Source organism: Dipodomys spectabilis, unplaced genomic scaffold (assembly GCF_019054845.1).
Source record: "Dipodomys spectabilis isolate Male_0828 unplaced genomic scaffold, ASM1905484v1 ptg000127l, whole genome shotgun sequence".
Taxonomy (NCBI): Eukaryota; Metazoa; Chordata; class Mammalia; order Rodentia; family Heteromyidae; genus Dipodomys; species Dipodomys spectabilis.
The window spans coordinates 2393054-2419256 of NW_024870804.1; the positions used below are offsets into that span (position 1 = coordinate 2393054).

General features: G+C 51.3%; 1 protein-coding gene across 1 annotated transcript; it reads left to right on the forward strand.

Moving 5' to 3' along the window:
- The first annotated feature begins 991 nt into the window (after positions 1 to 991).
- Positions 992 to 26041, forward strand: Sdr42e2 (short chain dehydrogenase/reductase family 42E, member 2). The gene is made up of 12 exons (XM_042689833.1): positions 992 to 1012; positions 3611 to 4452; positions 5405 to 5500; positions 6935 to 6992; positions 7956 to 8074; positions 9171 to 9246; positions 13788 to 13870; positions 17623 to 17760; positions 18737 to 18802; positions 20085 to 20148; positions 22412 to 22485; positions 25793 to 26041. Exons 2-12 carry the CDS (start codon positions 3646 to 3648, stop codon positions 26039 to 26041), a joined length of 1830 nt encoding a protein of 609 aa, XP_042545767.1. The 5' UTR covers positions 992 to 1012; positions 3611 to 3645.
- The last annotated feature ends 162 nt before the right edge of the window (positions 26042 to 26203 follow it).

Consider the following 26203-nt stretch of genomic DNA (forward strand, 5'->3'; position numbering starts at 1 on the left):
ACCTGTGCTAACCTGTGCACCATTTTTCTAGACCTATTTTCCTGTCTTTAAAGTTGGACTGAAACAATCATAAAGATTAAATAACCAAGCCAGGCACTGGTGGCTCACGCCTGTAATCCTAGCTACTCAGGAGGCTGAGATCTGAGGATCACGGTTCAAAGCCAGCCGGGGCAGGAAAGACCGTGAGACTCCTATCTCCAATAAACCACCAGAAAACCGGAAGTGGCGCTGTAGCTCAAGTGGTAGAGCGCTCGCCTTGAGCTGAAGAGCTGAGGGACAGCGCCCAGGCCCAGAGTTCAAGCCCCACGACCGACAAAAAAAAAAAGATTAAATAGCCACTTAGCACATAGTGTGGAGCAAAGCCAAGACAGTCTCTTCCCCCTACCTATGCCCATAGCTTGTTCATATAGGGGAGATTTTTCAGTCACCCTCTTCATATCTAAGTGGCCAGCACTCCCTACTCTCAGCCCATTTCCCCATAGCCACACCTGGATGGGCTGTTGAGTGTACGGCTGTCCCTATGCTACTGCCACTTGAGATTGAACTTCCCAGGGACGGTGGGTGCAGGGGAAAGCACTCAAGTAGCACCCTTTAAAAGTGGAATGAGGGGTGTGGTTACCAGATGAACACAGAGATGGGCAGAAGAAAGTAAGAAAGGAAAGCTGGATGAATAGAACAGAGGAAAGATGCATGGATGGATGGAAGGTTGGTTGTATATCTAAAATGTGGAAAGAAAAGAGCTGGTGCTCTGTGCTCTGGTGGCGGGGAGGGAGTGTGGGCGGGGCGTCGGGGCGGAGAAGGGCGGGGCATCGAGGGGCGGGGCGTTTGGGTGAGGCCTGGTTCCGGACTGGGCGGGGTGTCGGGGGCGTGGTCTGAGGCGAGGGGCGGGTCTGGTCCGGGCGGTCCCTTTGCCCGACCCCGCCCGTTCCGGAGGCGGTGCTGCCCTCCGGCCCATTGGGCGCGAGAACTGCGCTGCGCCGGGAGAACGCGGCGCCGCGGGAGCCCAGGCCAGGTGAGCGCAGCCCGGGGATGCGAAGTGGGATGGGCAGGCGGGGCGAGGGAGGACAGGGGTACCAGGCCCTGCCTGCTGGCCGGGCCAAGCGGCCCTAGCGTGGACGGGGGGCATCGCTCTTTCCTGCCAACCTCGAAGGTCTCAGAACCTGCCCATTCTTTCACCAAAGCCCATTATGGGGTCCCCCGTGGATCTGCAATCGAACTCCTGCCTCACGTTCTCTGGGACTCAGTTTCCACCCCTGGGTGATGGGGAACTCGTAGGAGCCTCTGTTTCCCCAGGAAAATGAAATGCAGCCATGGTGGTCAGCCCTTTCCTTGGCCAGAGCACCCGAGTGTGGCTGCACTCCTTCAGCAGCTAGGTGCTGGCCTACTATGTGCCAGGCACTGCTCCGGAGCTGTGACCCCACGAGCAAACCTCTTGTGCCGTCTGCATTCTAGTGATTTGCAAAGTGCCTTGGCATCTCTTCTTTCACAGACAGAGCAGCTGAGGTTATTGGGGCTGTGGGTACTGAAATAACAATGAGGTTCCGGGGATCTTGCTTCAGGGCACACCCAGCAAATGGGGTCCCAAGGCCAGGTTCCAGCCTTTGCCACAAGCAGTTCCTTACATAGGACAACGCTGAGCTGGCACTGGTAGCACGGGCCCTCATCTCAGCTACTCAAGAGGCTGAGATATGGATAAGAATCTCTCAGCAAAATTAAAACAGCAAAATGCTGGACTGGAGGCATGGATCAAGTAGTAGAGCACCAGCTGCTAGCAAGAAGTTATCTGGAAGTGGAATCCTCTACTTTCCATGGCTGACTGGAGGGATATCCTGACCCCATTCAACTTATTAGTGCTTATCACAAGGCAGGGGTAACTGTACTACTCTCCTAGTACTTTGGCAAACAGAGTAGACTAAAAGAGTTCTTAGCCAGGCACCAGTAGCTCATGCCTGTACTCTTGAGCTACTAAGGAGGCTGAGACCTGAGGATCAGAGTGAAGCCAGACTGGGCAGGAAAGTCCTTAAGACCCTTACCTCCAACTAGCCACCAAAAACAAAAACCCAGAAGTGTACCTATGGCTCAAATGGTAGAGCACCAACCTAGAGAGAAAATGCTAAGGGACAGTGCGCTGACTCTGAGTTCAAGCCCCAGTTCTGATACAGAAGAAGAAGGAGTAGGAGAAAGAAAGAAAAAAGAGAGAGGGGAAGAGAATGTTGGAAGGGAGGAAGGAAGGAGAAAGAGAGTTCTTATGGCTGTCAGAGTCGCTGCCCTGTGATCACACCATCAACTATGAAGCTCATCAGTCAGCAATCACTTACAGAATACCTGCCATATCTCACAGCCAATATCAACTGCAGAGCAGAGACTTACTTACCTGTATAAGTAATGCCTGGTGCATAGTAGGCCTGCAAGCAGTGACTGCTTTTATAAGGCTTATGACCTGACCTAAGCCTAGTCAAGTGTCATCTTCAGGTAGAATGATAGGGTTAGGGGTGATCGTGGTGCCAGTGATCAACAGCTTGGCTGAAGCCTGCAGAGGGCTTGGGCTGGCCCTGTGGTGTCAGCCATCTGCTTTCCTGGATGGCCTGTGAGAGAAAGAGGCAGCAGGTGTCAGGGCAGGGCAAGCCCAGACCTTGGAATCAATACAAGTTTCCAGGGTACTGAGCCTTTTAAGATCCTATGTGGATACCTCTCCCCTTCCCCCTCCCTGTCCTCCTCCTCCTCCCTCCCTCCACCTTGGCCTCCCCTTTCTCCTTCATACTAAGCTTTGAACTCTTGTTTGGCTTTTTCATTCAAGGCTAGCACTCTATCACTTGAGCCGCAGCTCCAGGTGGTTCCAAGGTAAGAGTCTCATGGATTTCCCTGCCTTGACTGACTTTGCACTGTGATCCTCAGATCTCAGCTTTCTGAATAGCTAGGGTGACAGTTGTGAGCCACCAGCACCTGGCTTCCTCTCTTCTTCCTGCTTCTCTTCCTCTTCTACTTCCTTTTCCCCTTCTCCAAGAGTCCTCATACCTCCTTGATTAGAAAGTGCCAGTCACTTCCCAGTCTGGTGAGTTTTGCCTGGGCACAATTACAGTCACTTCTGGCTCCTTCTAGGACTATATGGGGTCTGGGGTTGGGAAGTCAGAAATGCACTACAAATCTGTCCTGTGGCGTGACTTTGGGTGCCCATTTTGTGCGATCATCTGGGTTCTTGGGCTCTGAAAGGGATAGGACCCCCTGGGAACTCAAAGGGTCTCTAATTTCTTTTTTCTTCCTCCCCCCCCTTTTTTTTGTGCCAGTCCTAGGGCTTGAACTCAGATCCTGAGCTCTGTTATTGAGCATATTTTTGCTGAAGGCTAGTAGAGAACCACTTGAGCCACAGCTCCCTTTCTGGCTTTTTGGTGGTTCATTGGAACTAAGAAGCTCTTGGACTTTCCTGCCCAGGCTAACTTTGAACTACAATCCTCAGATCTCAGCCACCTGACTAGCTAGGATTACAGGAGTGAGCCACAGTTGTCCAGCAAAGAGTTGCTACTTTCCTCCTCAGTCCCCCTCCATCCTAGGACTCTGATGATCTGTGTGACATGAGATGACTCTGGAATGTTCTCCTTTGCTTTGTCTACAGGTGGACAGCTTCTGGGCTGCATGGCTCTGTAGAGAATGAAGCCCAACCCCACAGGCTCCTCACCACAGCCTTGCATAGCCACGGGCCAGGCGGAGAAGTGCTGTCCTGTCTGCCAGGCTTGGGGAGCGGTTTCAGGCCCAGAGTCTGGTTTAGGGCCGGGGTCAGGGCCTGGTGCTCTTCTGGGAGCTGGGCCAGGACCCAGTTCTCTTCTGGGGTCTGGGCAGGGACCCAGTGCTGTTTTGGGATCTGGCACTGCTCTGGGACCTGAGTCAGGAGCTGCATCAAGTGCTGGGTTGGAAGCTGGGTGGGGATCTAGGTCAGGAGCCAAGGAGGTTGGGTCAAGACCTGGGTCAGGACCTAGGTCAGCACCTGGGCTGGTAGCTGTGTCAGGACTTGCCTTAGGACCTCCAGCAGGAGCTGGCACCAAAGCTGGCTCAGGACTCCTGACAGGAGCGTGGCCGGGGCCTAAGTCAGGAGCTGGGACAGGACCTGAATCAGGAATTGGGCCAGGACTTGGGCCTGGAGCTGAGTCAGGAACTGGGTTGGGACCCCTGTCAGTAGCTGGGACAGGAACTGGGTCAGGACTCCGCCAAGGAGCTGCACCATTACCTCAATCTGGGCCCAAACCCAGTGAATCAGCCGCAGCCACAGCACCAGTACCGCAGCAGAAGACTCCAACCAGCCCTGCACAGAGCCGCAGACAGAAGGTTCTAGTGACAGGTGGAGGAGGCTACCTGGGCTTTAGCCTGGGCTCCACCCTGGCCAAGAGTGGTGCTTCTGTCATCCTTCTTGACCTCCGCAGACCCCAGTGGGAAGTGCCCCCGAGGACCCAGTTCGTCCAGGTGCCAGAATGGAGGGGGGGGGCTGGGAAGGTGGCTCAGTGGTAGAGCGCTTGCCTTGCATGCCTGAGGCCCTGGGTTCGATTCCTTAGTACCATATAAGCAAAAAAAGAAAAAAGCCAGAAGTGGCGCTGTGGCTCAAGTGGTAGAGCGCTAGCCTTGAGCTGAAGAGCTGAGGGACAGCGCCCAGGCCCAGAGTTCAGGCCCCACGACCGACCGAAAAAAAAACAAACCAAAAACAAAAAAACAGAATGGAGGGGGGCGCTGGAGGTGGTGGTTTGGGGGGACAGAATCCAATGTGAAGCCAGTAGTGGAGCCAGCGATGGCTTCTGCTCCAGCTCCTTTACTTCCTGCTTCCCTGAGCCTCAGGGTCCTCATCCACAGAAGAGACAATAATACCTACTTTATACGGGTCTCACTGGGTGTGATAGTGCATGCCTATAACCCTAGCACTCAGGAGACTGAGAGAGAGAAGATCAAGGCCAAGTCAGGGCTACACAATGAGAAGGCTGTGTCTCAAAACCAATAAAAGGGCTAGGCACCAGTGGCTCACACTTATCATCTTCTCTACAGAGGAGACTGGGATCTGAGGGTGGAAGTTTGAAGCCACCTGGCAAGAAAGTCCATGAGACTCTCATCTCCATTTAATCACTAAAAAGCCAGAAGTGGAACTGTGGCTCAAGTGGTAGAGTACCAGCCTGAGTGAAAAAGCTAAGAGACAATGCCTAGGCCCTGAGTTCAAGTCCCAGTACTCACACACACACACACACACACACACACTCACACACACACACACACAGCCTGGGTCCTCCATTCATGGGGACAGCTGACAGGAACAGTGCCCTGTAGGATCCTATAGTAAATCTAACGCATAGATGCTTGATCTGAGCAGGTTAGGGCTGGCTCTGGGGCCAGCCAGACGACCCTTGTGGTATGTCGTCCTTCTGTGTTTCAGGCTGATGTGCGAGATGAAGGAGCCCTGTTCCGGGCCTTCGAGGGGGTGGACTGTGTCTTCCACGTGGCTTCCTATGGGATGTCCGGTGCTGAGAAGGTGAGAGCCTCCCATTCCTACCTGGATTAATCGCTGTGGTTCCACCCACCACAACCCTGGGGCGCATGGATTCTTCATGGCTCTTCACCTCCTCCAGGGAGGATTTAGATACCATAGACCAGCTCTGCTGCTTTTTTGCTGTGTGACCCAGGGCCTGATAACTTAACCTCTCTGAGCTGGAGAGTGAGGTCATTACTAATATATCACATCCTCTTCAGGCTGTGACAGTATCTTTCAAAGTGTGTGTGTGTGTGTGTGTGTGTGTGTGTGTGTGTGTGTGTGTGTGTGTGTGTCTAACTCCAAGATTGCAGGGTTTTTGTTTGTTCGTTTTGGGTTGGTTGTGGGACTTGAACTCTGGGCCTGGGCATGGTCCCTGAGCTCTGCAGCTCAAGGCTAGTGCTCTACTACTTGAGCCACAGCACCACTTTCCATTTTCTGGTGGTTTATTGGAGATAAGAGTCTCATAGACATGGGCTGGGAAGGTGGCTCAGTGGTAGAGCGCTTGCCTTGCATGCCTGAGGCCCTGAGTTCAATTCCTCAGCACCACATAAGCAAAAAGAAAAAAGCCGGAAGTGGCGCTGTGGCTCAAGTGGTAGAGCGCTGGCCTTGAGCTGAAGAGCTGAGGGACAGCACCCAGGCCCAGAGTTCAGGCCCCACGACCGGACCAAAAAAAAAAAAAAAAAGAGTCTCATAGACTTTCCTGACCAGGCTGGCTTTGAACCGCTATCCTCAGCCTCCTGAGTAGCCACCGCCTGGCTCTTATTTTTATATTTACCGTATTTTCAGTTTTGTTTTTAACTAACAAGACCCAGGAGTGGGTGCCAGTGGCTCATGTCTGTAATCCTAGCTCTTCAAGAGGCTGAGATCTGAGGATCACAGTTCAAAGCCAGCCTGGGAAGGCAAGACTATGAGCTCCTATCTCCAATTAACCATCAAAAAAAAAAAAACAGAAGTAGAGCTGTAGCTCAAAGTGGTAGAGCACTAGCCTTGAGCATAAAAGCTCAGGGACAGCGCCCAGGTCCTAGGTTCAAACTCCATGAAGGACAAAGCCAGCCCGGGCAGGAAAGTCCGTGAGACTCCTAGGTCTAATTTAACCAGCAAAAAGCCAGAACTGTAGTTGTGGCTCAAGTTGTGGCGTGCCAGCCTAGAGTGAAAAAGCTAAGGGACAGTGCTCAGGCCCTACCTTTAAGTCTTAGTACTCTCCCCCCACACCAAAAAAAAGAAGTCTGTTGACATCCAAGGGGTCAGCTCTGCTTTATAGAGGGACCCGAGGGCCAGGCAGGGTTGGAGTCTCCACCGTTGCCCAAGGAGCTGAGGACAGAGCTGGGTACCCATGCTACCTGAGGGTCTCTTGGATTTCTACCTCTGAGTTGGATGCTCTTCCATCTTCTGCCCGGCAATACCATGACTTCCCACCCTCATCTTCTCTTTTAGCTACAAAAAGAGCAGATTGAGTCTATAAATGTTGGAGGCACCAAACTAGTGATCAATGGTAGGAGCTCAGAGTGGAGTGTGGCCGTGTGTTTTCTCTCGTCCCTTCTGCCACAGGCCCAGCTCCTGGGGGTGGGGGCAGGGCTGGAGCATAAAAGGGGGACCCTCTGGGCCTACCCCTTCCTACCCCAGCTGAAGGCCTGTGGCAGTGCGCCTTTTCCTGTGTGCAGTCCTGTTCAGGGCTTCAACAACCTCAGTGTGTCTGGAAACAGGGGACTCTGAACTGAGGTTGAGGACAATAGGAAAAATCCCCAGAGCACCTAATACAAGACGCATGTTGGGCCCTCTGACTATACCCAGCCTTTTCTGGCATCCATTTTTCTCTGATTCTAGAATGTCTTTTTTTTTTTTTTCCTTTTGTCTTCATGGAATGAGACTTTCTCTGATCCGTTCTTCACAGGTTAGTTCAAGACCAAGGCCACACTGGGAGGAAAATGAGCAGGACTGCTCCCCTTCCCCACCAGAGACTGAACTTACACCCCCAAGTTAAAAGGAAAAGGCTGCCAGGCTTCAGTGGCACACACCTATAATCCTAGGATTATATCCTCAGGAGGCTGAGATCTGAGGATCACAGTTCAAAGCCAGGGCCAGCAGGAAAGGTCCAGGAGATTCTTTATCTCCAATGAACTCTCAAAAAAACCAGAAATGGAGCTGTGGCTCATGTGGTAGAGTACTAACTTTGAACATAAAAGCTAAGAGTCAGTGCCTAGGCTCTGAGTTCAAGCCCCAGGAGTGGCACAAAATATAAAAGGAGGTGGCTTTTCTAGCCTGAGCAGCAATACTTTCTGGGAGGACCCAGCATTTGGGGAAGAGTGTTTGAGGGGAAGAGTGTTGCAGATCATGGAATCGCCCAAGGAGGTCCCTATGAGCCCCATCCTCAGTGACACTTGCTCTGCCTCTGTGTGTGTGTGTGTGTGTGTGTGTGTGTGTGCACGCGCATGTGCGCACGTACTTGTCTCTGCAGTCTGTGTCCGTCGGAGGGTTCAGAGGCTCGTCTACACCAGCACTGTGAATGTGGCATTCGGAGGGAAGCGCATCGAGGAGGGTGATGAGGACTCTGTGCCATACTTCCCACTGGACAAGGTACCTGGTTTTCAGAAGAGGTGGGTGGAGCTGGTGGGTGGGGCTCCAGTGGAAGTCAGCGTGCATCACAGCAAGAACATTCCCTAGCTGGGTGGCAGAAACCACTCCTATTTCAGCTCACCATGCCTGTAGGGGCCTCTGATCTTTCTTCTTCTTTTGTTAGTTTTCTGTGTGCCAATCCTGGGGCTTGAACTCAGAATCTGGGCACTGTCCCTGAGCTTTTTTTATGCTCAAGGCTAGCAATTAAGTCACAGCTTCACTTCTGGCTTTGGGGTGTGTGTGTGTGTGTGTGTGTGTGTGTGTGTGTGTGTGTGTGTGTGTGTGTGTGTGTGTGTGATTGGAGATAAGAGTCTCACAGATTTTCCTGTCCAGTCTGGCTTTGAACCACAATCCTCAGATCTCAGCCTTCTGAATAGCTAGGATTATGAGCACCTGGCTCCACAGGAGACTTTGAAATCAGACAGACCTGGCCTTGAGTCCCAGCCTGGCCTTTTTCTACCTGTGACTCTGCTCAAGTCCTTCCATACTCAGAGCTCCTGTGTCTTCCTGGTGTGTGATAGGTAGAGGTAGCTGTGGAGAAGAAGGTGAGATCGCGGATGTAACGCCTCGAGAAGCTCCTCCAATGCATGTGCGCAGGGTCATCTTAATGTTCTCAAACTAGCGACCCTCTGCCCCTGTGAGTCTAGAAGGTGACCCTGCCTACCCCCAGGGGAGAGCCGGGGCAGTAGCATTCAGGACTTGGCCATAGCCAGGTTTTTGGTAGCTTCTACCTATGCTATTAGCTATTCAGGAGGCTGAGATTTGAAAACCACTGTTTGAAGCCAGCCAGTGCAGAAAACTCCAAGAGACTCTTATCTCTATCACACACACAAAAAAGCCAGAATTGGGGCTATGTATGGCTCAAGTGGTAGGACACTAGTCTTGAGCAAAAGAAGCTCAGGGACAGTACCCAGACCCCCAAGTTCAAGCCCCAGGACCAACATGGTAGCCAACATCCCAGCAGGATTTCCCAGAATCCAAAGGGAAGAGAGTCCTGGGCCTGGATGGGCAGGCAGCAGCACTGACCCCTGTGGGGGGGGGCTCTGTTCTCTGGCAGCACACGGACCACTACTCCCGAACCAAAGCCATTGCCGACCAGCTGACTCTCCTGGCCAATGGGACCCCTCTCCCAGGTGAGTAAGATCACCACATGGGCTGCCACCTCCCCAAAGTATATGCATTATTGTGGCTTTCAGGAGACATACACCTGAGGCCCAACGCCCTTCCTCGGGACAGCTCCCTAGGGCCTGGCCTTCTGCCATTCAAAGTATTCTGAACCCATGCTCTGGGCCTCACCTGGGCAAATCATGATGAACCCTCACTGCTCATGCTCTGTCTGCTGAGGGGAAGATGTGGTCTCACCCAGGGCTAGCTCCTTTCTTCTTATCAATGTGGATCCAGTTTTAGGAGCCCGTGTGTGTGTGTGTGTGTGTGTGTGTGTGTGTGTGTGTGTGTGTGTGTGTGTGTGTGTGTGTGTGTGTGTGTGTGTGTGTGCGCGCACACGCACATGCACATACACTATTACTTGGCTTGAACTCAGGGCCTAAACTCTGTCCCTTAGCTTTTTCACTTAAGGTTGGTGCTTTACCACTTCAGCTACTGCTCCACTTCTGGCTTTTTGGTGGTTAATTAGAGATAAGAGTCTCACAGACTTTTCGGACTGGGCTGCCTTTGAACCATGATCCTCAGACCTCAGCCTCTTGAGTAACTAGGATTATAAGCCTGAGCCAACCGCATGTAGCTAAGAGCCTTCTAGATGAAAGAGTACAGCAGGATGAATATGGAATGAGCTGTAACCTGGACTTCCCAGCTGCATTATCTCTTCTGGTTATAGAGATATGATAATAGAATATGAACAGTCCATATTTATTGAGTGCTTACTACAGGTTGATTTCTGCACAGTTATTTTACTTATTTACTTGCTTATTGTTTGTGTGTGTGTTTGCCTGTGCACACGTGTGTGCATCTGTACTGGGATTTGAACCCAGGGCCTGATGCCCTCACTTGCCCTTTTCCCTCAAGGCTAGTACTCGATCATTTGAGCCAAACCTCCTCTTCCAGCTTTTTGCTGGTTAATTGGAGATTTAAAAAAAAAAATCTCAGGTTTATCTACACATGCTGGTTTTGAACTGCAATCCTCAGATCTCAACCTCCTGAGTAGTTAGGATCACAGGCATGAGCCACTGGTGCCTGGTTTTGTCCAATAATTTTATATGCAAAGGGTTCATGCACTGCTCAGAGCATCCTGGAAGGTGAGCATCTTAGGTGTTCTTGGCTTTTCAAAATCAGGTGCCAGATCCATCTAAGTAAATTCCTTGCCATCCAAATTATTACCGTTGACTTTCTGCAATGCAAAAACAAAGGAAGCAGGCAGCTTGACTCCTTTTAATGATCGATACTATCTAAACATGAGGGCCAGGTAGATTTGAAGAGTGAAAGATGCTTGAAATTAAAATCCCCATCCCAAAGGTGGTGGCTCTTTCCTATTATCCTACTTATCCAAGAAGCTGATCCTGAAGCCAGCCCAGACGAATCTGTGAGATTCATCTCTAACCAGCAGAAAGCCAGAAGTTGAGGTATAGCTCAAGTGACAGAGTACCAGCCTTGAGTAAAAAAGCTAAGAAGGGACAGTGTTCAGGCCCTGAGTTCAAGTCCAATGACCGGCAAAAAAAAAAAAAAGAAAGAAAGAAAGCCAAGCCAGGTGCCAGTGGCTCACATCTGTAATCCTAGCTACTCAGGAGGCTGAGATCCAAAGATGGTGGTTCAAAGCCAACCCAGGCAGGAAAGTCCATGAGATTCTTTTTTTTTTTTTTTTTGGTTGGTTGTGGGGCTTGAACTCTGGGCTTGGGCGCTGTCCCTGCGCTCTTCAGCTCAAGGTAAGTGCTCTACCACTTAAGCCACAGCGCCACTTCCAGTTTTCTAGTGGTTTATTGGAGATAAGAGTCTCAGACTTTACTGCTTGGGCTGGCTTTGAACCATGATCCTCAGATCTCAGCCTCCTGAGTAGCAAGAATTACAGTCAAGAGCCACCAGTGCCCGGCTTAGTCCATGAGATTCTTATCTCCAATAAGCCACCAGAAAACTAGAAGTGGCACTGTGGTTCAAGTGGTAGAGCACCAGTCTTGAGCTGAAGAGCTGAGGACAGTGCCCAGGCCCAGAGTTCAAGCCCCATGACTGACAAAAAAGAAAAATAAAACAGAAGTGAAGCTGTGGCTCAAGTGGTTAAGTGCTGATCTTGAGCAAAAATACCAAGAGAGAGCTTGAGGCCCTGAGTTCAAGCCCCAGTACTGGGAGAAAAGAAAAGAAGGAAAAAACAGGGAGGGATGGCGGAAGGGAGAGAGAAGGAAGGAAGAAAGGAAAGAGGAAAGGGAAGAAGGAAGGAAGGAAGGAAGGGAAGGAGGGAGGGAGGGAGGGAGGGAAGGAAAGAGAGAGAGAGAGAGAACCAGGCTACTAGTAGTACATACCTATAATCCTAGCTACTCAGGAGGCTGAGATTTGAGGATCAAGGTTCAGAGCCAGCCCAGGTAGGAAAGTCCATGAGACTCTTATCTCCAAGTAACCACTAGAAAACCAGAAGTGGAGCTGTGACTCGTGGTAGAACGCTAGCCTTGAGCACGGAAGCCTGAGTTCAAGCCTCACAATTGATTAAAAAAAAAAAAAAAAAAAAAAGGAAGGAAAGAGGGAAGGAAGGAAGGAAGGGAGGGAGGGAGGGAGGGAAGGTTGATTCTAATCCTCAGCTTACAGGTGACAAAAACAGACTGATTAGCTTCATTCAAGATCACACAGGATCACACAGTTCTGAGGTGGTAGAGGTAGGATTTGAACCCCAGGGCAATGTTACCCCCAGAACCTAGGGCCTAACTCCCTAGACAGAAGCTCTTCCCTAAAATGTCTGCACCTCCACACCCTGGGCTGCCAGGCCTTCGCACCTGGTCTCGGCAGGAACATCCAGCTGTGTCTTCCATGGGACTTGACCCAGTGCCGTTGGATTCCCTTCTCTCCTGGGGCATCCCTGGCCAGGTCAGACCACAGCTGGCATGCTGGACACCTAATCCTCTGGCCGAGAATTATTCATGTGACCATCCCCAGCTTTCCATAGTCCAGAGAGTCACAGATACCCTGGGCTGGCCCCTCGGTTGTGTGGCTGCCTGGTGCCCCACTGGCCATTGTCAACTGTCATCTGACCTCCTTCCACCATGCCCTGGGGACCCAGAGTTTAAACTTAGCTGAGACTGTTTACAGAAAAGCGCACCTGACACCTGCCTCCAAGGAGTCCCGCCATGGTCAGCCAGGGTGACTTCCACTCCCTCAACCTTCCTCCTCCCTTAGCAGCGAGCGCTCTTGTGCAGGTAGCACGTCCTTAGATATGCATACTTGTATGCCCCAGCTCACTGTCGGTGGGGTGCGGCCTCTTGTCTCTTCGGGCTTGAACTGAGGGCCTAAGTGCTGTCCTTGAGCTTTTGTGCTCAAAGCAGTGCTCTGCTACTTGAGCCACAGCTCTATTTTCAGCTTTCTAGTGATTCACTGGATATAAGAGTCTCATGAACTTTCCTGCCCAGGCTGGCTTTGAACTGTGGTCCTTAGATCTCAGTCTTCTGAGTAGCTAGGATTACAGGCGTGAGCCACTGGTGCCCAGCTTTTGTTTGTACTTTTCATCTCTCTCCCAAGCCCTATTCTGTCTCCTTCTCTGTGTGTGTGTGTGTGTATGTGTGTGTGTGTGTGAGAGAGAGAGAGAGAGAATGTGTGTGTGAGCATGTGTGCACGTGCGTATGTATATGCATGTACTGGTCCTGAGGTTTGAACTCAGCTCTTGTGTACTGTTTCTGAGCTTTTTTGCTCAAAATTAGCGCTCTACCACTTGAGCCACAGCACCACTTCCAGCTTTTTTTGGTGGTTAACTGAAATAAAGTTTCCAGACTTTACTGCCTGGGCTGGCTTTGAACCTCAATTGTAGCCAAGTAGCTAGGATTACAGGCATGAGCCACCACCAGCTCCCTCTGCTTTTACTAATTCAAATCTTCTTCTCCATTCTCATTTTGAGACAGCTATGGATAACAAAAGAAAAGCCATTAGCCCAGGCTGGCTTCAAACCTGGATCCTCAAATCCTAGCCTAATGAGTAAAGAAGATTACAGGCATGAGCCCTTGGGCCCCACCGTAGACGTAGACGTATCTTTTTGAAGATTGTCACGTTACCGTTTGCCCTGGGCCTTGTTGTAAAGTGAAGTTGTCTTAGTATGTATTCTGTTATGATGCAGAGACATTGGCCCTGGCTCACTGGAGGGGAAATGAGTCCCCTTGGAGGGATGTGGCAGAGGGTTTTGAAAATGGATTTCTAGAAAAGTAACTGCCAGGCTTGGAAAAGACAAGAGGCAGCCCTTGAGAACTAGGTGGCAGAATAATGACCCGTGTCCTTAGGGCCGGTCTCACCTAAGATGGGTCATCTTCGTATCATTGATATTGACAGCTACTCTTGGGCTACCCCCATTTAAGCAGACAGTCCCTTCCCCCAAAGCCTCTGCAAAGGGGAGAGGTTTCCAAAGGAAGATGAGCTGCTAGTGGCACTGGGCTTCCCATTCCAGAGAAAGGACCCCTGGTCTACACTGGGCCTGCTGCTTCTTCTCCCTGCCAGGCTGCTGCTCTGTAGGTTGCTAACTGCCTTCCCTGTGTCCTAGGAGGAGGGTCTCTCCGGACATGTGTGCTGCGGCCCCCAGGGATTTATGGGCCTGAAGAGCAGAGGCACCTGCCCCGAGTGGCTGTATGTTACCCCAGTCTTCTGGAACAAAGGTGGAGGGAGGTTGATATGCATGCTTCCCAGCCCCTCTCAGCTCAGAGTTACCAGCCTGGAGGCAGAGAATCCCTGTCTGGGACCCTCAGTTCTTGGAAATATCCCCTACCCATCCACCCCCATCTCCCAGCAGTCATATCCCTCAATGCTACCAGGAGTGAGTAGTGCTCTCTTTGCCAAGACTAAACTCAATTTGGGGAAACAAGGAGCTGGAAATCTGGCGGACTTATGTGGGCTCCCTGAGGGTTGAATGGATCATCTTATAGTGCCATGCAAGGGTCTTCAGGTTGAAAAACCTCTGTAGCAAGATGATGGTAGCTCATGCCTATAATCCTAGCTACTCCAGAAGCTGAGATCCAAGGATCACAGTTTGAAGCCATCCCAGGCAGGAAAGTTCATGAGACTCTTTTTTTTTTTAATTTGTTTTTTTGGGGGTCCGGTTGTGGGGCTTGAACTCTGGGCCTGGGCGCTGTCCCTCAGCTCTTCAGCTCAAGGCTAGCGCTCTACCACTTGAGCCACAGTGCCACTTCTGGCTTTTTTTCTTTTTGCTTATGTGGTGCTGAGGAATCGAACCCAGGGTCTCATGCATGCAAGGCAAGCGCTCTACCACTGAGCCACCTTCCCAGTCCTCATGAGACTCTTATATCCAATTAAAAATACCAAAAAGCTACAAGTAAAGCTCAAGTAGTAGAGCACTAGCCTTGAGCAAGAACAGCTCAAGGACAGTACACACACACACACACACACACACACACACACACTACCTCCCTCTAGAAAAAGCTAGGGTTAGGAATGTGGTGACAGGAGACTCTGGACCTGTCCTCATTAGCTTAGAACATGAGCCAATGGACCTGGCAGGACAGACGGGCTTCCTAGAGGAAGTGATGCCTATACGATTCAGGAGAAAGGGGAAACCCATCAAGAAACTGGAGTAGAGAGAAAGAAGGCTAAATAGAGGCGGCAGCTTGGGCACAAACCTAGGAATGAGAAAGGTCATGGTCAGGGTAGGAAGTAGCAAAACTTCCTGATTCTGGATCTGATTTGGGAGGACAAGGTCAAAGGGAGGTATGGAACGTTATTCCTTTGCAGGGATCTTAGGCCTGTTTGTTTGTTTGCTTGTTTTTCCTGGGGCTTGAATTCAGGGCCTGGATACTGTCCCTTAGCTTTTGCACTCAAAGCTGGTGTTCTACCACTTGAGCCAAAGCACCATTTCTCCATTTCCAGCTTTTTGGTAATTAATTGTAGACAATAGTCTCATGGACTTTCCTGCCCAGACTGAATTCAAACAGGGATCCTCAGATCTCAGCCTTCTGAGTAACTAGGATTGCAGGCATGAGCACTAGTACCTGGCCATTATGTCTATTTTCTTTTGTTTACATTGACTGGATTCTTGAGAGTTGTATTAGTTACTTTGCTGTCTAGTGTGGCAAAATACCAGACATAAAGCAAGGAAGAAGCTATTTACTTTGTTCAGTTTCAGAGGTTTCAGTCCATCAAGGTGGGGAGGGCCTGGTGGGACAGAACTGTTGAGTTTATGGCAGCTAGGAAACAGATGGAATGGTCTCTCTCATGGTGGACAGGAAGCAGAGCCAGGAGGAGCACCCAAGGACCCACCACTCAGACTGCTTCCCCCAGCCAAGGAGAAGGTTCCTCCGCCTTCCCAATAATCTATGTAAAATTTGAATGGGTTAATGGACTAAAGTATTAAATCAGAGCCCTCAGGCTCTCCACATCCCTAGAAACACCCTTACAGACACATCTTGCTATGTTCTACCAGTCTCCTAGGTGTCTCTGAACTCCATCTTGTAGACAATCTAGACTTGCCATCACAAGGGCAACTCCAGTGAGACCCCCTACTTATTTGTTCAGCCAACAAATACTTAACTAGACCTACTATATTCCAGATTTTGAGATAAATTGTTAGACAATGCAGACAATTCTGGTCTTTGTGTTTCTTTTCTTCCTTAAGGACACAGCCAGCCAGGCGCTGGTGGCTCACGCCTGTAATCCTAGCTACTCAGGAGGCTGAGATCTGAGGATCACAGTTCAAAGCCAGCCCGGGCAGGAGAGACCGTGAGACTCCTATCTCCAATAAACCACCAGAAAACCGGAAGTGGCGCTGTAGCTCAAGTGGTAGAGCGCTTGCCTTGAGCTGAAGAGCTGAGGGACAGCGCCCAGGCCCAGAGTTCAAGCCCCACGACCGACAAAAAAAAAAAAAAAAAAGGACACAGCCAGGTGGTTCATGCCTGTAACCTTAGCTCCTCAGGAAGCTGAGATCTGAGGATCAGAGTTAGAAGCCAGCCTGGGCAGAAAAATCCACTAGAAATATCTCCAGTTAGCCAGAAAAAAAGAAGCTGAAAGTGGAGACATGGCTCAAGGAGTAGAGCACCAGTCTTTTTTTTTTTTTGGTCGGTCGTGGGGCTTGAACTCTGGGCCTGGGCGCTGTCCCTCAGCTCTTCAGCTCAAGGCAAGCGCTCTACCACTTGAGCTACAGCGCCACTTCCGGTTTTCTGGTGGTTTATTGGAGATAGGAGTCTCGCAGTCTCTCCTGCCCGGGTTGGCTTTGAACCACGATCCTCAGATCTCAGCCTCCTGAGTAGCTAGGATTACAGGCGTGAGCCACCAGCGCCCGGCTTAGAGCACCAGTCTTGAGTGAAAAAGCCAAGAGGGAGCATGAGGCCTTGAGTTCAAGTCCCAGTATAGGCACACCAAAAATGAATAAATACAGTAGAATTGCTCGATTTTAAGTGCTAAAGCACTGTGGAGGGAAAAAAGTAGAGTGAGAGAATTGGGCTTGCTGAGACTGAGGAAAACCCCATGGAGAAGGTGACATTGTGAACACCAAAGCAGGAGGTGGACATGCTTGTCACTGGGTGCTTGGAAGAAGACCCAGGCAGGAGGCGGCTCTTTCAAAGCCACAGCAAGGTGTCCACGTGATCATGGCAGAGCCTATAAGATGTGTCAGAGCCAGAGCACAGATCAGAACAGGCTTCTTGGCCAGTTAGAACTTCAGCTTTAACCCAACAGCAGTGGCTCACACCTGTAATCCTAGCTACTCAGGAGGCTAAGATCTGAGGATCACAGTTTCAAGCCAACACAGGCAGGGAAGTCCAGGCGACTGTTATCTGCAATTAACCAGCAAAAAAGCCAGAAGTGGCTCAAGTCTGTGGTAGAGTGCTAGCTTTTGGCAGAAAAGTTCAGGGACAGTGCTCAGGCCCTGAGTTCAAGCCCCCAGGACCAGCAAAGAGGAAGAGCAGGAAGGGGGTGGGGAAGAGGAGGAAGAAGAGGAAGAACTGCTTTCAACATGTCAGCATGGACATTTTTGGAAAGTTCTGGGCCAGAACACACACACACACACACACACACTCAGAACGGAAGCGAGGGTGGGGGGATCTTTCTGGTTGTGCAGAGATCTGACTGCAGGGGTTGGGGTGGAGGAATGGAAAGAAAAGAAGGCTGCTGGGGGTCCAGGTAAGGGGTGAGGGTAGCCTCTGGGGGCCGCAGAAGAGGGGGATCTGATGGGTGCAGACAGGTTTGAAGAGCGAGGCCAGTATGTGGGAGGGAGGGCTGGAGAGGGACTCCCAAGTTGGCCCTGTGTCACCTGTTAGTCTGCATGAGCACAGGACCTGTCCTGGACTGGGCACAGAGGATGTGGGAGCATGTAGGTGAGGCGGAAAGCCACCAAGCTCAAGCGCACCTTTGTCACCACTGCCCCCCACCAGAGCCACATCAGGAGGCGGCTGTTCATGTTCCGGTTTGGGGACCGCAAGACCAGGATGAACTGGGTCCACGTGCACAATCTGGTGCAGGCGCATGTGCTGGCGGCCGAGGCCCTCACCGCCTCCAAGGGCTACGTGGCCGTGAGTGTCCAGGGGTGCCCCATGGGGTGCAGGCAGGGGCTCTGTCCCTGAGGAAGACCCAGTGGTGCTGGGGTGAGGGGTGGCATCCTCAGAGGCCATCATTGGCTCTTCACACCGACTCAAAGTAACAGCCACCAAGTGCTAACGCTTTGCATTTAATCCTCCTAAAGCCCAACAGGGAGGTTCTGTTAGTATCCTCCCATTGCTCAGATGAAGAAACTGAGGACAAGCACCTGGGGGACTCACACCTGTAACCCTAGCTACTCAAGAGGCTGAGATCTAAGGTTTAAGGTTTGAAGCCAGCCTAGGCATGGGTGTCTGAGACTCTTATTTCCAATTAACCAGAAAAAAAGCCAGAAGTGGAGGTGCAGCTCGAGTGGCCAAACACCAGTCTTTAGTGAAAAGTTAAAGGACAGCACTTAGACCGTGAGTTCAAGCCCCAGTATTAACACACACACACACACACACACACACACACACACACACACAGAGCTGCGTGACAGTGACTCAAGCCTGTAATCCTAGCTACTCAGGAGGCTAAGATCTGAGGCTCAAGGTTCAAAGCCAGCCTAAGCAGGAAAGTCCATGAGACTCTTATCTCCAATAAACCACACACACACACAGAGTACAAGAAGTAGAGCTGTGACTCAAGTCATAGATTGCTAACCTTGAGCACAAAAGCTCAGGAACAGCTCTGAGGCCCAGAGTTCAAGCCCTAGGACCAGCAAAACAAAAACAAAAAACACCACCACCTGAAGCCTGGCGTGGTTGAGAGTTGAGTGACTCAGGCTGCACAGCTGGTCAGTGTGGCAGCCCCAGAATGCAAAGGGAATATAGCCCAGGTGTTTCCCCAGGCCTGAGTCCTGCCCAAGAGAATGAGGTTTAAAGCAGCTTCTGGAAGCCATCTGCAAGAATGGGATGGGAATGGTGAGCAGATCCCCAACTCCAACTCCACCCTTCCCTGTGTCTCCCTCAGAGCGGGCAGGCGTACTACATCAACGACGGGGAGAGTGTCAACGTCTTTGAGTGGATGGCCCCCCTGGTAGGTGTTCAGGCACCCCTCCCTGCGTGAGAACCCCCATCCCGTCTCCTCTTCCTCTCCTACTGCCAAAACTCAAAGGATTTCACACTGTACCCCAGCTGTGGCCAGAGTCACTGAGCTCTGGTTGCCCCAAACTTCCCTTGATTGCTAGCTTGTGGGCTTTCCTAGTGGTGCTAGGGGCTTGCTCCTGTCATCTTAGCTATTCAGGAGGCTGAGCTGGGAAGAACAGTTTCAAGCCAGCCTAAGCAGACAAGTCCATGAGACTCTTATCTCCAGTTGACCAGCAAAAAGCCGTATGGGATGTGTGGCTCAAGCCTTGAGCACCAGGGTCTCTGTTTCTGAGCTACTATGAAGAGTACCACAAGGAGAGTTCACATACACATTTTTGGTGTGGATATGTCCTTTTATTTCTCTTGAGTATACACTTGTGAGTGGAATTACTCGGTTATAGGAACCATGTTTAATCCTGTCTTGGAGGACGATATTAGACTGTTTTTCTGAAACAGCTATGCCGTTCTGTATCTCCCCAGCTCCAATTTCTCCACGTACGGCCAGCCCTTGCTAGGATCTGTCTTTTTGATCAGGAGAGTTTTTTGTGCAAGTGGAAAAATTCTATTGACTCAGTGCCAGCCTGTCTCTTCAAGCATCTCCTCCTACCTTCCACACACTTCTGGTTGTTTGGACAGCAGAAGTCCATTCTAGTAAAGCTCCCAATTCTACTTAAGTGCCAGGGAACTTCATTATATGTAAGCAGCTGGAATTAATAACTAAGGGATTTGAAGATCCCAGGTTATATTTCCTCCTTCTCCCTCCCCTACCATTCAATTCCTGCTTGAGTTGTTCTGACCACGGAGTAACTTTCGTTTTAAGATTGGCTCAGGTGTAGGGATGTCTTGGGGTCTGCCATTGTGAGCTATGGGAAGAGGGGGGTGGATCTCTGCTGGTTCCAAGTAGAGGGAATAGGTGGTCTTTTCATACAGGCCCTAGAACAATTTTTTTTCTTTCTGGGGGGGAGGGGACAATCCTGGGGTTTGAACTCAGGGCCTGGGCCTGAGCTTCTTTTGCTCAAAGCTAACACTCCACCACTTTAAGCCACAGCTCCACTTTTGGTTTTCTGGTGGTTAATTGGAGATAAGAGTCTCATGGACTTTCCTGACAAGGCTGACTTTTGAACCATGATCCTCAGATCTCAGCCTCTTTAATAGCTAAGATTACAGGTGTGAGCCACCGGTACCAGGCTTGGAACAACCTATTCTTATCTCAGACCATGTTCCTTTGGCAGTTTGAGAAGCTAGGATACAGCCAACCCTGGATCCAGGTACCTACATCCTGGGTTTACCTGACAGGTAAGGCTGTGTGTATTAAAGCCTTCCATGCACCAGGGGTGTGTGTGTGTGTGTGTGTGTGTGTGTGTGTGTGTGTGTGTGTGTGTGTGTGCACATTTTACCTTGCTTGAAACTCAGGGCCTGGACTAGAATGAGACAAAACCTATACCCAGCCCACTGGATGTGCATAAGCAATTGTTGCTAAATTTATCACCCATGGCAGACGGTATAGCTCAAGGTGGAGCACCTACCTAGCATGTAAAAGGCCTTGGCTAGATCCTGTGTATAGAAGCCAAAGTCATTATCACCATAGCCCCTCATGCCCTTCGATAGTGTCTGCCCCACTTAAATCCTAGTGTGCTTGCATGGTTCCTGTGATTGAGTCCTCCCTAAAGATGAGGAGATTGGGACTTCTGAGAGGTCAGTGTCTGGGGTGTTCAGTGAGAACTGAGAGCAAGAGCATCCCCCCCCCCCCCTTCCAAGTCCATTGCAAGTTAGGACCACTTTGGAAGACTCCATTTGAGTCCTCACCCTCAGATCAGACTTTCCTTCTACCTCCACCCCAACAGCTGCCCTGTGTTCTTCTAGCACCCCGCTGCTGGTACCCTCAAATCACCACAAAGGGCTGCGTTCTTGCTGCACCTTTTTTTAGGTGCTTGCCACTGAAAACAAGTGTTTTTCCTTTCTCTCCTTCCTTCCTTCCTTCCTTCCTTCCTTCCTTCCTTCCTTCCTTCCTTCCTTCCTTCCTTCCGTCCTTCCTTCCTTCCTTCCTTCCGTCCTTCCTTTCCTTTCGTGCCTTTACTGGGGCTTGAATGCAGGGTCTGGGCGCTGTCCCTTCGCCTTTTTGCTAAAGGCTGGCACTCTACCAGTGGTAGAGTGGTTAGAAATAAGTCTGGGGCTGGGAATGTAGCCTAGTGGTAGAGTGCTTGCCTAGCATACATGAAGCCCTGAGTTGGATTCCTCAGTACCACATAAACAGAAAAGGCTGGAAGTGGCGCTGTGGCTCAAGTGGTAGAGTTCAAGCCCCAGGACTGGCACAAAAAAAAAGGGGGGGGAGGAGGAGGAGGAAGAGGAGGACAATGATAATAAGTAGTCCTGTGAACTTTCCTGCTTGGACTGGCTTCCAACCTCGGTCCTCAGGCCTCAGCCTCCTGAGAAGCTACCTTACAGGTTTGTGCTTGGCTAGCAGTTTTTTGTTGTTGTTTTGTCTGTCGTGGGGCCTGAACTCTGGGCCTGGGTGCTGTCCCTCAGCTCTTCAGCTCAAGGCTAGCGCTCTATCACTTGAGCCACAGTACTGCTTGCGGCTTTTTCTGCTTATGTGGTGCTGAGGAATCGAACCCAGGGCTTCATGCATGCAAGGCAAGCGCTCTACCACTGAGCCACCTTCCCAGCCCCAGCAGTTTGTTTAAGTAGCTCAGGGCTTCAAGCGCGGGGTGAGGAGTTCCAATCTCTCTCCTACCCAAGACTGCGGTGGGGAGGAGGAGAGGAAGGAAGGACCGGAGTGGGGTCGACTAAGAAAAGGGACCAAAGAGAACTTTGTATAGTCTCCGGTTTCTTCAAACCCTTCCAGTCAGTCAGTATGATTGGAATAAGAAGCGATGTGGCGCATCTCCCAGCTAACAAGGCACACCTGCGGTGTAGAGGCATTTATGACTTTTGCAAAGGAAACGCCACGCCAGTAAAGCAAATGATTTGTAGCTTAGGAGCGCCCTAAGGTTTGCCAGCTAGGCCCGCCCCGCGCCCGCTTCCTTCCCGCCCCTCCCTCCCCTCACTGACTCCCCTCCCTCCTTGCGGCCCTGGCCACACCCCTCCAAGGCCACGCCCTCCCCTCACTGGCTCCCCTCCCTCCTGACGGCCCTGGCCACGCCCCTCGCCGCCCCTGCCCCTCCCCTCACTGGCTCCCCTCTCTCCTGGCGGCCCTGGCCACGCCCCTCCCCTCGCCGGCCACGCCCTCCCCTCACTGGCTCCCCTCCCTCCTGGCGGCCCTGGCCACGCCCCTCCCCGGCCACGCCCTCCCCTCGCTGGCTCCCCTCCCTCCTTGCGGCCCTGGCCACACCCCTCCCCGGCCACGCCCCTCCCCTCACTGGCTTCCTTCCCTCATCGCGGCCCCGCCCACCATCCCCCCCTCCCCTCCCTCCGTTCCTCACCCGCCCTTTTCTCCACTCGCTGCCCCCACCCCTCGATGGCTCCTTCCCCCTCCATCCTCTCCTTCACTAACCCAGATCGCTAACCGGCTGCGCTCTGCCCTCCCCATTCTATCTCCCTCCCGCCCCTCGCCCTGCAGCCACAGTGATGGAGTACCTGCACGTGGCCCTGAGGCCGGTCTGCAACATCCCGCCACTGCTCACCCGCAGCGAGGTAAGGAAGAGGGGTACCCCGGGGGGGCTGGGCCCGCGCCTCTGCTTTCCCCTTCCTCCCCTTCTCCACACCTCCAATGCCTGCTGCCTCATCCCTTGGGCCTCATGGCTGGATACTTGTCGGGGTATCATTCACTCATTCATTGATTTGGTGGTACTGGGCTTTGAACTCGGGATTTGGTGCTTACAGGGCAGGATGCAACCTCCAGCCCTGCATTTCTCCTTTCTAAAACTCCAACCTCTGGGAGTTTTGCTCAGGCTGTGCCCTGTATGCAACGCCACAACTAAAGCTCATTCCTCACCAGTGATGTTCAAGCCAGGCGTAGCGTATCTTTCCAGTCAGACTGGAGGTTCCCAAAGGCAGGTTCCCGGATGTCACTTTTCAACCCCTTCATCAACCCGGCTGTCAGCACACATACACACACTGACACAAAACCTGGTATCGCCAGACTCACAGTTCATTCCTACTGCATGGAGACTCTGTGTTAACTACCTACCATGGATGGCAATGGTTTTATGCTTGCTTACCACATACAGATTCAAAGAGAGGATGCTTTCATGCAGACTAAACAGGAAGGCAACAGGTGATATTCCTGGATAATTGTTTACAAAAAATCCTTCCTATACATTTGCACTTGATTCTCTCAGCTACCCTGCTAACTTAGGAAGAGCAAAAAGATTATGATGAGAAGCTGAGTATTAGAGAAATGACTGATTTATCCAAGGCCCAGCACTTTGTAACCTATGAAGGAGTGGAAAAGGGAAAATATGCCAAAGACAGAAGCAATTCTTCTAGGGGTGGTGGTACATGCATTTAAGAGGCTAAAGCAGATGGATCATGAGTTGCAGGCCATACCAAGTCATGTGGGCTACATAGACAAAAAAAAAGAAAAGAGCAAGGGGGCAGTGGCTCATACCTATAATCCTAGGTACTTAGAAGGCTGAGAAACAAGTTCAGAATGAGCCTAAGCAGACAGATTCATGAGACTTTTATCTCTAATTAGCCAGGAAAAAAAACAATGGAGAAGAGGCATGAATCAAGTGGTAGCGAGCCAGCTGTGGACATAAAAGCTGAAAGCACAAGACCCTGAGATCAAGCCCTGGTTCCTGCAAAAACAGAAAAGAAAGAAGGAAAACAGGAAAGCTTGTTTAATTTACCCTTTTATCGATGCAGATTGGTAAAGAGAATCAATAAATACAATAGGAGGACATGAAAGTCAATGAAATACCCTCCTGGGTCACTTATATAAGTGATATACCTCTGGCTTTCAAACTCAGACCCATGCTGGGAAGGTGGCTCAGTGGTAGAGCACTTGCCTCGCATGCTCGAGGCCCTGCGTTCAATTCCTCAGCACTACATAAGAAAAAAGCCGGAAGTATGGCTCAAGTGGTAGAGCGCTAGCCTTGAGCTGAAGAGCTGAGGGACAGTGCCCAGGCCCAGAGTTCAGGCCCCACAACCGGACCCGAAAGAAAAAAAAATCAAAAATCAAACTCAGACCCATGTGATTCCAAGGTTAATTATTAGCTTGTAGAAAGTATCAGGAATCACATTGATGACCAACAAAAAAGCTGCCAACGTGCTACTGAACTGTGGCCAGTTATACTGATTTAGCCACCTTTCTTGTCTAAACTGGATTTCCTTGTTCAATTCAGGGATTGAGGATTAATTGGGGAAGTATGAAGGCTGAGGCTCGTGCGCCCTCTGCTGGTTCATCAGTGACACGCCAGTCCCCGTGTAGCTCACAGACCAAAGAAGAAAGCCCAGAAACCTAGATACACTCCAGGGAAATAAGGAGGAATTTAACTTCCTAGCCTGCAGAACAGCACATAAGCCAGCGATGAGGAAGTCTGGGAGAAAGCCAGTTAGTCCTGATCTCTGTGAACACTGTGCCAGGATTTGCTTATATGGTTCACAGCTGTTTCCCATATAATAAGTCCTTATTATTATTTTTTTTTGTCAGTCCTTGGGCTTGAATTCGGGGCCTGGACGCTGTCCCTGAGCTTCTTTTTGCTCAAAGCTACCATTTGAGCCACAGTACCACTTCTGGTTTTTTCTGTTTATGTGATACCGAGGGATCGAACCCAGGGCTTAGTGCATGCTAGCACTAAGGCAAGCACTCTACTGCTAAGCCACATTCCCGGCCCTAGTAATTTTTTTTTTAATATTGACTTATTCAGCTGGAATAAACTTACTTCTGTATTCCTTCAAGCCCTGAACTTACTACCTGAAGCAAGAAAGGGACAAAAACTGGATTCTTCAAGCCAAGCACCAGTGGCTCACTCCTATAATCCTAGCCATGCAGGAGGCTGAGATAGTAGTTTAAAGCCAGCCCAGGCAGGAAAGTCCATAAGACTTTCTCTCTCCAATTAACCAGAAAAGAAAGAAAAGAAAAAAAAAACTAGCTTCCCTGCCTCCTCCACAGAAGTGTCCAGGACCAGAGGTTTGACACCAAGCGGTGTTTCGCTGCTATAGGAAAATCATGTCGCTGGTGTCTTCTTCCACAGTGTCCAGCTTTGAAACAAGAGGAGGCAATGACACAGTATGACATGGTTAGAATGTGGCTGTTCTGTGTGACCTTAGGCAAGTCACTTAACCTCTTTAATCTTGAATTTCCAAATACCCACAGAGGAAATGGTGCCATCTCAGAGGAGTAAATGAGACAAGCCATATAAAAGCCAACCAGAGTACTGTTCCATAATTGATAGCTATCTTTATTACCCTTGAAGTTGGCGGGCCTCAGGCCATATGGCAGAGCAAGGGGGAAGGGGAGAGCAGCTCAAACATCTAGGAGGAACTACTTGTGCATAACTGAATTCTCTTAGGGACCCTTAATCAGTTCATCAGGGAGGGGTGAAGCCTGCGTCTGAGGCTGGGGAGCCAAAGCCAAAGTTATTCATACCTTGGCGGGGAGGTGGGAGTATTTTCCCTGAGATCCAAACTCTGGCCACAGACAGGAAGGACATTCGGCCTCATCTAGCTGGTATCTCAGAACCGATCCAAGGCCTTCTGAAAACCAGCACTGCCATGCTAGGCCGCGAAGAGGTGTTGATCAGGGTGTGAATTTAGCAGGGCTTCCGTGGGACAGGTGTGGGGATGGCACCCTGGAGGCGGGGCCCTCCAAAAAAGTGAAGCGTGGAGATGACCTCCCCAGGAGGGCATCTCAGGAACGAGACGCAGCAGCGGGTCCTTTCAGATCGCTGCGATGAAGGGCAAGCCCGGCCCTCTTTTCCCTTTCCCTGAAGGAGGCAGGGAATGCTCGGCCCTCCCACTAGCCCGGCCCCGGCTGCCCCGTCCCCCCCCCCCGCAGGTGCACAGCGTGGCCGTGACGCACACCTTCCGGATCGCCAAGGCCCGCGCGCAGCTGGGCTACGCGCCAGACAAGTTCAGCTTCGCGGACGCCGTGGAGCACTACGTGCGGTCCACGGCTCGGCAGCCCCGCGGCCCCACGGCGCGGACGCTCCTGCGGCTGCTGCTCGGGCTGCTGCTGCTGCTCGGCCTCCTCAGCCTGGGTCTGCACTTCCTGCAGCCTCTGCAGGCGGCCGTGCAGCGGCTCTGATCGCGCGCGGCCCGCGGGAGTCCGCCGGGCCTTTACCTTTCCCGGGGGCCGGTACTCGCCCTCCCACCGCTGGCCACGCCCTCCTCGTTTCTTGCTATTGGGCTGTTGAGCCCGCCTCCTCCCGACACGCCCATAGCCCCGCCCCTACGTCCTGGCCACGCC